Raw genomic sequence first — 14,072 nt, 5'->3', positions numbered from 1 at the left:
AAGCCGCCGGAAGATGGGGCGAAACGCGGCTTCCATGTTGGAAATCTTGACCCTTTTTTTCCCGTTATCCAACTGAAAAATGACGCTCGTATATTTCCTACGATCAATTTGTCGCCCGTGGAAGTTTTCCAACGTTTCTGCCACATTCTTTTTTTCTTCTGCATCTTTACTTTTCCTATCTTCTGCTTTCTTCCCCTGTTTCGTTTTGTTGTTTTGTTTTGATGTTTTCCAATTACTTACGACGCTGGGTGAAGTTTCGTCCTCTTCTTGCGATGCGATTCGCTCTTGTTTCTCCGAATCTCTTGGAGGCGAAATTATGAACGCGCTATCTTAATGCACTAGGCCCAGCTTTTAATTAGAAATATCTCTTAGTGTAATTACGAATGGTGTTTCGCAAATTGACAAGGTAAGGCTGACTCCTCCATGATTAACCCAAGTCATGTGACACAAGCTATGACAGCAAAAGTCCGAAAATATTTCCCCCCTGGTTGAGTTTAGATGGAATGAACATTGCACAGCCTACTATCTTATTGGTAATTCATCTCAAAAATATATTTGAATATTTAGGTGTTTCTGATATATAAATAGGTCACCATTACATGATCATTAGACTCCCATTAGTAAACAGAAATATTTAATAAATATGTCATTAAGCTTGACATATGTGTAATATTTTGTAGCTTAAATAGTTTCGAAGATACGTATTATAACGATAACACCATTAAGCCTTGTTTCATGTTATGAAAAACTCAATATGCTGACCAAGGCAGAAATTTATTTTATTATAAAACATAAACTAAACGTAACGTTCAACCTTCTAGCAAGGTCTTCTTCTTTTATAATAAAATAAATTTCTGCCTTGGTCAGCATATTGAGTTTTTCGTATTATAACGTTAAAAATATATCGATTGTTGAATTTCGGACCACAATTATTCATATGTATAATACGAGGAAAAGTCAACTTGAAGTTTTAGAAGTCTAATAAAGCTTACAGTACAGGCTGAATACAACTCAAATTTACATGAAGTATTAATTTTCATTTACAAAACACCCTCAACGCTGCAACACTGATCAAGTGAGCTTCAAATGTTCATGTTAAAGATGTTGCTTCCTTCCTGTTTTTTTTTTGTTTTTTTTTCCCCTCTGGAAGGCAAAAACTTAAGGAATTTTCCAGGATATGAAAATTGAATATCTCTATTCTATGCACGCTTACTACACCAACAAGTTTACGAATGGAAGAGGAAGTTGGATAATGGCCTCAGTTCACAGGCAGATGGGTGGAAGGGCCTTTGCAGTGGCTCATCTGCACATGAATCCTAAAAATTATTCTTCCTGAGATATACCCAGGCTTGAAAATCTATATAGATTGTGTGCTAAAGAACAGCAAACTTGTACAACCCTCCATGCAGAAATATACTAGACAAATTAAAGTGTTCATTTGGCATGTGCTAAACTTCGTACCCGAGATCCAATCGCTACAGAATAAGAAGGAAGAATAACAAAGTTCTGGGGTTACCAAGACGGCAATAGTTTGTCATGTGATTATACGTGCGTTCATTTCCTTGCGAGGCCGAGAGATCCGGAGAAGTGTGGCGGGCGGCGCTAGCGGAGATGCCGACATTTACGACCAGTAACGTCCCGCTTATTTTTATGGACATATCTTTAGCATGCAGATATTTATATTAATATTGCAAATCGAGCACTAACCTGTGTTATAAGAGTTGTTCAAAGTGAGGTCGACCTACATTCACACATTCCTGGCATCGTTTGATGAAATTTTGATTCGCACGCAAGAGTTCTTCTTCCGTAATTCTTCCCTTATATTTTCTTTTAGTTCGTCGATACTATGAGGGTTATTTCGGTAGACTCTATTTCACACAGTACGAAATTAACACGCTCTTTGTTCAAGGTCTGTTTCTCACTCCATTCGCAGCTCTGTCCAGGGCACCTGCAGTAGCGAAGGAAAAAGCAACTTAAGCTCGGAGCTTTCAGATTGCAAAATGCTCACGAAAACCATTGACTTTTAACGGTTTAGTCTGCAACGTAATCTTGATACAGTGTTGCACATTCGAAACCTCCAAACGATTCCCAACGAAGCAAAACGCTTTCGAGACAAACTTAAGCGGGACGTTACTGGTCGAAAATGTCGGCATCTCCGCTAGCGCCGCCCGCCATACTTTTCCCGACCTCTCGGCCTTGCAAGGAAATGGACGCACGGTATATGAAATGTACAGGCTATCCGAGAAGTCGCCGCACTCCTAGATTATATTGCATAGTACATATTTACGCTAGATACGTGTAACACATTTACTTATTTTAACATATGCATCTATTTATTTACATTATAACATACTTGCGAACTTTACATTACGTAACAGTACATCGTTTGCGTTGTTATCCGTGCACCCATACACACGTCAGTAGCCGTTTCTCAGCACTGTACGTTCGTACCCTCACATCAGCCATGACGCAACAACTAGCATACCGATTCGAGCGAGAGTTCCATGAGACCTTCCGCAGTGGTAGCGTCATTGCCTTATAATCAAGGGGTTCCGGGTTCGATATCCGGTCGTGGAACATAGTGGTTCGGATCCCACTTTAAACTGTAGGTTCAGTCCAGATTAACTTTTCTGTGCATAAAGTGGACTTAAAACAACAAAATTTCAAATTTGAATCCATGAGACCTTCCGAGCAGGGTTGCCAACCACGAAAGCGAAACCATTCCCAAACAACCGAATATGGGCAATTTTGAACACGGTCGCAACAGGATACATGCAAGGAGGGGTACGGGGACATCTCGGACATACTGTAGAATGATGGAGTATACAAATAAAAGTTTACATGTTTGTGATGTATTATGTTTATGATTACATGATTAAAACGGTGTTGACACCTGTGGAGTTGTTCTGCGTGTCTTTATAATTTATGTTAGTGTAAACAACAGGGAACACAACGACATCAAGTAACCCATACAGGAAATCGAATAAGATCTCCCGTATCACAAGGTCTGAAGGCGTAAGTGTAATTCCCCTTTGTTATGAAACGCAACAAGGGGTACGTTCTTTGTGTCCAACATGTTCAGCTGTTTTACAAAACAAGAGTTCACGAGCTATCACAACGATTTTTTCAGAGTGTTTCTGGTTGACGTCACTCTACTGCAAACTTTCATCGTTCCTACTGAAGAATCCAAGTTTAAATTCAATTACCTACGGCTAATAAATCCCCACAACTTCAGCTATTATACCTCAATAAACATCAAGAAAGTTTTCATACATTCATCAACTCGGAAACACCTCCACTCGCTTTGGAACGAATTTCGGAGTAATGGCTACCGATTGAACAACGCCACTTCTCGAAACGAGCCTTTTCAAGTAACGCTGCACTACTTCACGAAACCTACACCCTCGCTTCTGAATTGTTCTCCTCTAGCGCATGCTGGGTTTTCAGTCCGCCTGCCTTATAAATCGTGACGAACGGAATAACAAAACCGTCACAACTCCACTCTTGGGCAAAATTGGTGCAGTGAAGTTTCCAGGAATGTCAGTCACCGCTGGGAAATGAATGGCGACAATTTGACGTGGAACACAAGAGTACGTGAAGTGCTGGACATGAATTGATTTTTCCGCTCAACTCTGATTTTTTTTTTATTTTGTCGTTTCCATGAAACTCCATCTGGGTGAGCTGTGAGCAGCTCAGTTGTGCTTACCATCAAGTTTTCACAGTAACCCTAATTTATTTACAGTTTTGTCCAACACTCACAGGTGGCACATAAACAAAGGCATGGAATATAAAATGTTTCAGTTTTTCTATCGCACATGAAATGTAATGGAGTAAGCATGTAAGGTGTCAAGTGCCGAAGAAGAATTTTTAAATGCAGTACGATGATAAAAGTGAATTGAAAAAAATCAAGTTCAAAGGTCTTTTAACCCTTATAACTCCCTTACGTTGCGCACATGATCTTATAAAATAATCTACGACCAAGCGGTGAGTTTGAAAAATAAAAAATATTATTCAAATGGATACGTTTTTCCTAAACGTTTGCTCACTCCTGGTATGACATAAATTTTAAAGGGAATATTGTCATCCCCGAAATATTATATTCAATACGAAAACTACAATCTTCATTCTACTGTTTTCATAAGAATATGAAATTTAACCTCACATACGAACGAATAACGTTTTCATATTTCTGTGCTTTTGTTGGTAACGTTTCTTCCTACCAAGCTTGCATAGAACACCACGGTGAACAACCTGTTTGTTTGCAAATGGAATTCTAATTAGCCCTGTTGTTTTCTAAATAAACAAAACACGGTTCAGACTACAAAGGGAGGCATTAGTATTGATCTGGGTTTGTTCAAGACGGATGGAAAATTCAAGAAGCAAATGTGTTTAAAGAATAGAACAGTTAAAGTTGCTTTTACTGCGACAGTGATATAATATGTGATATGTTCATAGTATGTACTTGTACATTGACTATATATTACTGTATTGGCTCACTAATAAAGATAATTTGTAAACTGTAAATAATATGATGATTTTAATTCAGATTGATTTTAGCTAGCTAGTGATTTATATTCTTTGGTTAATGATATAAACCTATAAAATGAGACGCTTAACTTCCACTGTGATCCCAAACGAAATATAAAATATTTTTATGTCTTGAACAGCGAATATTTTAAAATTATTACGGTATTATGGAAGAATGAAAGACTAGACTAAAGCCAAATAATTTTCATTTATCTAGAACTTTGGACAAGAGTAAAGAGAAACTTGACTCCAACATATTTATTTATTTATTTATTTATTTATTTATTTATTCCTTGTTTTGGATGGCGAAGTTAAGGCACAAGCCTTTTCTTCCACTTAACCATCTCTACACTACATTTTATAAATTGGACATCAATCTGCATAATTATTCAATGTTGCCAACACATGTTGAAAGAACCTTACGAACTTTTTTCTTATTTTTTTTATTTTTTGCAGATAAGCAGTTTTGGTATAACGAAGCGAGGAACACCCTGAGGAGGATTCTGCACTCCCCGATGAACCACGGGGTGGCGAGGAACGTCATCCTGTTCGTTGGCGACGGGATGGGAGTGTCCACCGTCACGGCGGCGAGGATAATGAAAGGGCAGCAAATGGGCCAATTGGGAGAGGATTACCAATTGGCTTTCGAGAAATTTCCATACGTGGCCTTAGCTAAGGTACGTTTCATTTTGGCTTACGAATAGAACTGTGGTCAAATTAGACACTTGAATAGAGACTGCTGTCGGATTTAAAATTATGTATACTCGACTTTGAACTCCAATTAAAAATTATCTAGTACACCCATGTAAAATAGAGTTCCATCAAAATTTAGCTTATTCAATTCTGCATTAATCTATGGTAGCCATTTTTTCGAGTGAGCCTTAAATTTTTTATCGTCGTCAAATTTAAGCATTAGTTCTGCATGAAAAATGCAAAAAATGTATTGATAATCGGCGTTTAACCCTAGCTTACCCGAAGGGTAGGGGGGGGGGTCAAGCCCAACATCTCTATTTTATCGATTCTCAACTGAGATTTTTTTTATTAAAAATGAAAAAAATGAACATAAATTACATTGTTCCCCAGGGTGTTCCCACTATCTCTGTATCACTTTTGTTCATAAAAACATAATTAGGAGTCAAAAACCATTAGGTGGGCCTATCAGGCGCCATCTTTCAATGCGTACCATTCGAGACACTCATGCTATTGAGTGTGTACAATTGGTTGGTAATAATGGTAATTTTTGTAATTATTATAATTAATAAGCAACTGCATCTCTATGAACAAAAAAGTAAGATGAGTGATGATATGATGAAATTGATCGAGAGACGCTCACAAGGAACACCCATGCCCAAGCCGGGATTCAAACCCTGGACCCCTGGCGTCGTAGCGTGCTGTCCAATCTGCCACGGAGATCGGTGTGAAAAATATTTACATATAAAGGGTTTTCCAAAAAGAATGATATTATTTTGAAATGAACTGGCAACTATGCTTCAAATGTTATAACTGTCACTAGTTGTCATTTGTGTTTAGTTGTAAGGTTGCCAATCATCACTCTCCCTTCATTTCCTTTCCTCCAATTCCAGGGGAGTCCTTTCAGGGCTGCCAATATTCCTATCAGCACATATCAACAGGTGAATGACTATGAAGAGCGACGCATAGCGTTACGCACAATTTAGGAAGGAAAACATAACAACTGATGAGGGAAAACGCTCAAAATCAAAATAAAACAAATACCATCCTTTTAAAATCATCATAGCTTAGCTGCATGGCTGGGGAGAGACCTGCGCTCGATCGCCAGCTCTAAACTTCGAAGGAGACGAAGAAAGTGAGCGGAAACATCCATCGCGACACTTTAGGCTGCTCTCATACTGAACTAGGCTTCGTGGCGGTTCCTCTCTCGAACCTTTAGGCCACCCTCTGTCGTCAGCGTCCTCGAGCATAAATCGCCTTCGAAAAACTATACAATCGCAGCCATTACATTAAAAAAATCACGAAGACAAAGCGTCCATCCTCATCTTTACCTTCCTATTTCCTTCAATCACCTTTCAATATCCTATGTCATCTGTTTCTTCACCTCGGCTAATTCAGTGGGCTAATGGGATACTCTGACCCCTCTCAGGTACGGGTATAGTAATACAAATACATGGGATATGAATCTTCAAGTGTTATGAACTAAATCATTTGATAGGCTATGGAAAAGGGAGATTTTATAAATGAATAACATCTGTTTCCGAAGAAAGGTCTGCGTCTTCAGTAGGCTTCTTTATGGGCAATTATTTTCCTGAAGATGGTTTATTTTCAAGATACTTTTATAAATTTACATCTTAGTTACAGATCTCCATAAATAAAGGACAGAACAGATTTCCTTCTTATAATTAAATCTACGCGACTTTTGCAGTTTATTTACATAATATGGATCAAGCTGTCATACCAGTTATATAAAGACGTCCAGACGCTTGCTTGGAACTTTATGAACGCTTATTGACATAATGAAGCATAACTTTGACGTGACTGGCGAAGGTTTTAAATATTGCCTCCGATGTTAATATAAATTGGACATTATGGTCTGGCTTCAAGATATATGCAGAAATACAAACTGCTATAATTCGTAAAATATTAGAGACATCGACTTGATATCGGGTATGGCAACATGTTAGCACCTTCACAGGGCGAAACCTAACCATGCCAGATATCAATAATGAATAACCTGATCAATAAATAATAATCACGGAGACGAAATAATCTGAACTTAATCTTCCGTATGATGGCATGTTAGCATGCCCACAGGGCGAACCTACTCATACGGCAGAATAACATTAAGTCCTGTTGGTTTATGCAAAAATTGAAAATATATTACGTATAAGTTTCGAAGAAATCAAACTGAATTATCACAAGGGTTGAAAGAAATCGTAAATTAACTTATTCTCACGGATGGTGACATGTTAGCATGTCCACAGGACGAACATACCCATGCGTCAGAATAACAGTAAGTTCTGAGTCGAAATCTAACATCATTTTGCTAAGATTTTATTTAAAATTTCAGAAAACTTCAAAATAAAGTTTAAATTAACTTATTCTTTCGTATGGTGACATGTTAGCATGTCCACAGGGCGAACCTACCCATACATGAATAACTATGTCTCTAAGCTCATTTGAGAACGAAGACTGAGTTCTTGAACCCTCCCATAAAGGGAGCTGAGTATTTAAGATGTTAATCCATCGGAGTCGGTGATGAAAATGCCCCAGAATTAGGTTCCGAAGTTCTATTTATACCCCCGCATGTCAAGCAGAGCGCCTCCCGTGACACAAAAGATAAGCATCGCTACAGCTGTGATATGCAGAACTAATTTGTGTATAATGGCAAAATTCTAAAGATTAAACAGTATGTTCCATAAGGTTCATTTTTCTATGTCTAAAACAACAATTATGATCCTTTAAGTTTCTATAATATTCTTTATCACGTTCTTAAAAACTTCTTTACAATGTCCATAAGGCTTATATTACTAATAACTCCAACTGAAATTTAGCTCTTATGGCTTTCATAATAGTTTGATTCTAAAACTGAGAACACATATTTTTGACTAAATGTCAACAATGAAAGATTTTCCTTTCAAGAAGCTTGCAAATAACAAATTCTAAACTTGTCGAATGACAGAATTAGGTCATTAGTTCAACTATTTAATATATTATATTTCATAAGGTTTATGTGAATATAAAAAGCAAAATAATTAAGAATAATATTAAATATGACCGAATCTTTGATATGGTTCGGGAGATTCATATCATAGTATACTGTGACAATTCATCATGGCTAAATACACGCTTCAAGAACGTTTGGTTATCCAGATGAAGCTCATTTCATGTTAACAAACATAATTGTCGTTTTTGGTGTGAAAACAATCCACAAGAGATTCACGAGAAACCATTGCATCCGCAAAAGGTCACTGTATGGTGTGGTTTATGGCATGGTGGCATCATTTTTTATCAAAACGAGATAGGAGATGCAGTTACGGTGACTGTTGAGCGGTACCGATTGATGTTAACAGATTTTTTGTGGCCAAATTTAGATGAAATTGGTTCCAACAAGACGGTGCCACATGTCACACTGCTAATGCCACTATCGACGTATTGCAAGAACAGTTTGGTGAAAGGATAATTTCAAGAAATGCAACTGTAAGTTGTGCTCCATGAAGTTGTGATTTAACTCCTTTAGATTGCTTTTTGTGGGGTTATTTGAAATCTATAGTCTATGCAAACAGACCACGAACCCTTGATGCATTAACATTGAACATCGAACGCTGCATTCGTGATATTAGGCCCGAGTTATTGCACAAAGTCATCAAAAATTCGATTCATCGAATTTACTCCTGTGCATGAAGTGAAGGTGGACACTTAAATGATGTGTTATTCAAAACATAATGTAATAACTATGCGAAATAATATAAAATGTTTGGTTGTATCTGAAATAGTTTTTATTTTATTTCATTGTAAAATCAATCATATCGTTGTTATTGGAAAACCATATATACATAATAATAATGTGAATAAAACAACACACGGTATTTTTTTTCCAATTTTTCCGTCACGTAACATATCCTAAAAGTTTTGCTTTATTAATCTATAATATTATCCATTATTTATCCAGTGGTATGAAAGCAAACTAACAGGTGAATTCATATTTGTAGAGGTTTCTAACAAACAGCAGTAGTTGGTATTTTATACACTCTTCATCAATTTTACTCAGACCCAAGAAAAAAGTATTATTTGACGAAAGACAGAGGCTAGAGGCACCAAACATGTCCCCTTACTCGAGTACATTATTTTTTTCTCTCACCTCTGAACATAACAAAAAGTTAAATTTCGAAAAGCGTCGACACACCTTCATCACAAATATAACCCAACTGATTGAATTTGCTTGTTCAGGCTGTTAAATTCATTTCCAAACGTCATATTTCCTCGCAGTATGTGACCTGTGTCAACACGTAACATCCGGTCTCTGCTACGTGCGACAACAGTGTCAACAAATCGACGTCGGTTGTTAGCGTGGTGGAGAGAGGTGCAAAAGGGGGTGGGGGGCTGATATCGAGTAAAAGCAAAATAATACTGAAAAAAAGCATCTATTATTTGGATGGGAGACTGAATGAATATGGGTAGCGATAGAAAAAGGCAACGTTTGTGTTTTGTCTACTTGTTCCAGGAAAAGGCCAATCTGGACGGGGCCTACAATCAGTGACTGCAACTTCCAGTCGACAAATTCCCCGTGCATTTAGCACAGTGCCATGAAGTCACATTTAGAGAATGAATACAAATTGTGCAGTTCTAAATTATGTAACCTTCTTCACTCACCTAATCCCTTTTAGGTCAAAATACTTTTTCTAAGGATTTTATTTTCAAATATATACATACAGTGTATGTATATATTTAAAATATTTGAAAATAAAATCCTTAGATAAATATTTGGACCTAAAAGGGATGAGGAGATTGGTGAGTGGACTAGGTTACATAATTTAGAACTCCATAATTTGCATTCATGTCCAGATATTATTAGAATAATTAAATCAAGAATATTTAGGTCGGCAAAGCATGTGGCACAAATGGAAGAGGAAAGAAGAGTTTACAGGATTCTTGTTGGGAAACCTGATGCTAACGGTCCTGTAGGAGGGCCAAGACGAAAATGGAAGGATAACGTTGGAATGAACTTAAAGGAAATCGTTAAGGATGGAAAAGATCGGATTGATCTTGGCTAAGATAGGGACAGATGGAAGGCTTGTTTGTGTTGCTGCAGCCATAAACCTTCGTGTTTAGGAAGGCTAGAGAGTTAGTTTTATATATACTGTATAAAAATTTCGTGCTACACTTTCGCGGAGTGAAATTAACCTGTAACTTGTGCCAAATTCGAAAATTCCAGTTATTAAGTACCAATATTATGTGAAAAAATTGTGATTACGTCAAAGGTGTTTTTATATTCATGATGTAATTTTTGAATATTTTAACCCAAAACTGTGGTAATTTGATTTTTATAAGTAGAATGGAATAGTCTACTAATATTAATCGATATTTTGAACAACTTTTAAATGCTGCAATTTTTAAGCATCGGTATCGAGAAGAATATCGGTATGGGTATCGGCTCAGCACTAACCTGTATTTTATGTTTAGATTAACTAACATCTTTATATTATTTCTGAACTCTGTGGAGCAAGGCTGTGCATAATGGTAGAGAAGGGGAGAAAGCGAGTGGGCGGAGCGAAGCAGTACGCGCTGTTAGCTGCAGCCTCATTTTCCTCTTCATGCGTTCACTTCCCTTCTCACGCGTTCATTGGTCGAGCCTCTCGAATCACTACATGCGCAGAGACTTACTTGTAGGTGCTCACTTGCTCCAGATATCCCCCGGATAGGCTACAGAAATGATATAAAACAAATTCAACATAGAAGATCTGAAAATTAATATTGAATCCACAGTTCTAATCTAATGTGAACCCCTGTACTGTGTAATGATGATACATTTTATTTTCGGTGAGGAATTATTTGGCTTCTAATGCATGGTTTTGTTCACAACAGACATACAGTAATGACGCCCAGATTGGCGACTCGTCGGCGTGCGCAACTGCCTTGCTGTGTGGTGTGAAGGGGAATCTGGAGACGGTTGGCCTCGACAGTGGAGGACGCTTTGACAACTGCTTTTCAAGCTTCTCGTCTCGGATTCCTTCCCTCATCGACTGGGCTCAGAGAGAAGGTAAGTTCTGGTAACAGAGGAATTGCAGGAATGTTACCTCTCAATTCCAGAAATTCCCATTAATTTTTCTCATGCTGTCCATTATTCGGGTCAATGTCCACGCCCGTTATGTTCATAGGCGTGCGTCGCTTAATTTATTTGGGGATGACTTAAGTTAACAATGTTAACATAATTGTAGTAAATTCATGTTTCTTTTTCACAGAAACTATTAGGTATATGAAGATGAAATGTTATCATTATAGTCTGAGTATTCGTTACAGTAGCGTGCCCAGTTTTCGAAAAAAGGACGGGGTCACATATACTTTTTTTTAAATAGTCAGCCCTCATATATTCAAAACTTACATTACGTTTTAATAAGTTCTTTTTTTTTTCAATATCGGCTATTTTGTGGAGGTGATGTGATCAGCACCAGGATAAAAGACCGCCTTTAACCAGCACCAGAATACAAGGCTGCCTTTAATCCCCCCAGGTACCCATTTTTCGAATATGGGTGATCCCCAGAGCTATTCCAAGCAGGGACGTTACTTTGGACGTTACTTGAAAATGCACCATCTGACATCGATCCCGAGAATCAAACCCGGGTCTCCCACCTGCCTCCCAACTACCGCGGCTCTCTATTTTATTTATTTATTTATTTAATAGAAGATTCCAAATACAGCGTTAGCCATTTTACATTGGAACGATTTTATAGAACGTAAGGAAAAAAAATAATAACATAATACAACAAAAATAATAACATAGAAAAATTACATGTGGTTAAGAGACTTACATACTTTTAGTTAACTTTCTTCTAAAGCGGTCCAGATTTTCAAAAATGTCTATTTGGCTTCTTAGATTATTATATTCACTGGGCAGTCTATGGAACAGAGAGCGCTGGATGAGGCAAAATCTCGGCTTCTGAGAAGCAAAAAGTTGAGTGCTTCTTGTTGAGCGGGCAGGCACCCGAAAGTGAATTTCCTGAAGAAGGCGGTCACTTCTGATGTTGCCATTCACTATTTTATGTATAAATATATGGTCCGCCAGTCTACGTCTCTCTTGAGGAGTTTGGATATTTAACATTTGCAGGAGGATGGACTTTTGTAAGTGTTTTGTGGACGGAATTCGGTGTCGATCAATGGCCAGGAAGAAATGTAGGACGGAATTAGTCTATCTGAATTTGAGGGGCATGCCATAGACCAGATGTTACTAAAGATATATATAGAAGAATGTGTAATACATGTATAAATTATTGCGTAAAGCTTACAGGGTAAGTGTGGGATTTGAGGTCATATCTTAGTTTGAAATATTTTAGCAGTGAATCAAGGTCGAAAGTTTTCAGCCCTTTTCAGCTTTGAAACAGACGCACGATTTCATGCCTGTTTGATCTACGAACCAACTCGCAAAAAAGCAGGATGCAGCCACGTTTTAATACTCATCAAACAGCTTCCGATGCACCGTGGCGAAAACAATATGGAAACAAATGAGTACCGGAAACCGCAACGCGGTGCATTGATGCATTGCTGGTCCCCTAGGAAATCTCCCGAGCAATTTGACACTGGCCATAAAGCAAGACTGGCGAATGAACGATCGATGCAAGTAATCGAACACTCGTTACAGGCGTATTTGGAAAATGCACAAAAAAGTGATGATATTATGCAAGAGGAAATTGTACATTCTCTTTGAAATTTCCATTTGAATGAAAATTCCAACGAGTGCACGTGCAACCTATCTGGATGCACGATGCCCAGTTAATATTTATTAGAAAAATTTAGCCTTTTGGAAAAATCTTGAGATATTTGCATCGCTGATCGTGAAAGTGCGAACATAAATTCAGAAGGTAAATAAATTATGTAGTTCGAGGAAAATAATCGCAGGACAAGTGTCTCAGCTCGGTCGAATCAGAGTCACATATTTAAACTTATACTTGGTTCCCAATTCAACACTCCTACCGTCCATTTACCTGGCTGATTAGCCGAGAACACTTGTTCGAATCACGTCGCAAGAAAAGCTACAATTCCTACATTAATTTATTACGTCTTATTTTCCATGGGACCTCCCCGATGGAGCAGTGGTAGCGTCGTCGCCTTGAAATCGAGGGATCCCGCGTTCGATACCCGGTGGAGGTACATAGTGCTTGGGATCCCACTTTAAAACTTTAGGTCCAGTTCCGATTAGCCTTACTGTGCGTAAAATGGACTTAAAACACCAACTCAATCAATTATTTTCCATTGCTAAGTTAAGGCTACAGGGCTTCCTCTACCCCCTAACCATGGTTTCAATTCTTCATTGAAAGTAGTATACGTAGGGCAATAGAAACGTAACGACAGAGAATGATTGAAAACATTTCATATTCACTAGCATTTCCTGTACAAGTACGTTATCCATTGTCTCTGTACCTAGGTATTTCCACACTATATGAGTATATCTGTGAGACATTAGCACACTTCAAGAAAAATTATGTGTTTTTGTTAGTGGTAGCTCAGTCGTTAGGTGGCTACCATGCGAGATACCGGGGTTCGATCCCCGGCGGGTGAGAACCGGCATTTTTCCCACCTGTTAAAGAGGCTCTGGCGCCCACGCAGCTTTTTTTAAAGTGGGTACCTGGAGGAAACTCTGATGGAAAAAGCCGGCCAAGGGAGCGTGGTGAAGATCACATCACCCCCATTTCGGCCCTAACTCCACCCCCTCTTCCTATACACCTTCATGGCGTGGTGCAAAAGCACAGGGGAGCACTTTACTTTTTTTGTTATCTTACGTTCCATATCTACATTTCTTATTATTCTCAACGTCTATGAATGGCGATTAATGGCGAATTGACTAGATAGACGAAGTG

At 38.1% G+C, this 14,072-nt stretch overlaps 1 protein-coding gene across 1 annotated transcript in view; it reads left to right on the top strand.

Annotated features, from left to right (window-relative positions):
- Nucleotides 1-4,998: 4,998 nt before the first annotated feature.
- The window catches only part of LOC145998449 (alkaline phosphatase, tissue-nonspecific isozyme-like), a 78,475-nt gene continuing 69,401 nt past the window's right edge, over nucleotides 4,999-14,072 (top strand). Inside the window, exons 1-2 of the mRNA XM_083134861.1 lie at nucleotides 4,999-5,204; nucleotides 11,086-11,260. Of these exons, the coding sequence (XP_082990987.1) occupies nucleotides 5,043-5,204; nucleotides 11,086-11,260 (337 nt within the window). The 5' untranslated portion in view covers nucleotides 4,999-5,042. The remainder of the gene's footprint in view (nucleotides 5,205-11,085; nucleotides 11,261-14,072) is intronic.

Source organism: Lepisma saccharinum, chromosome 14 (genome assembly GCF_977018435.1).
Source record: "Lepisma saccharinum chromosome 14, izLepSacc3.1, whole genome shotgun sequence".
NCBI lineage: Eukaryota > Metazoa > Arthropoda > Insecta > Zygentoma > Lepismatidae > Lepisma > Lepisma saccharinum.
The sequence above is the reverse complement of the archived record's forward strand: the minus strand, read 5'-3'. Positions and strand labels throughout refer to the sequence as shown.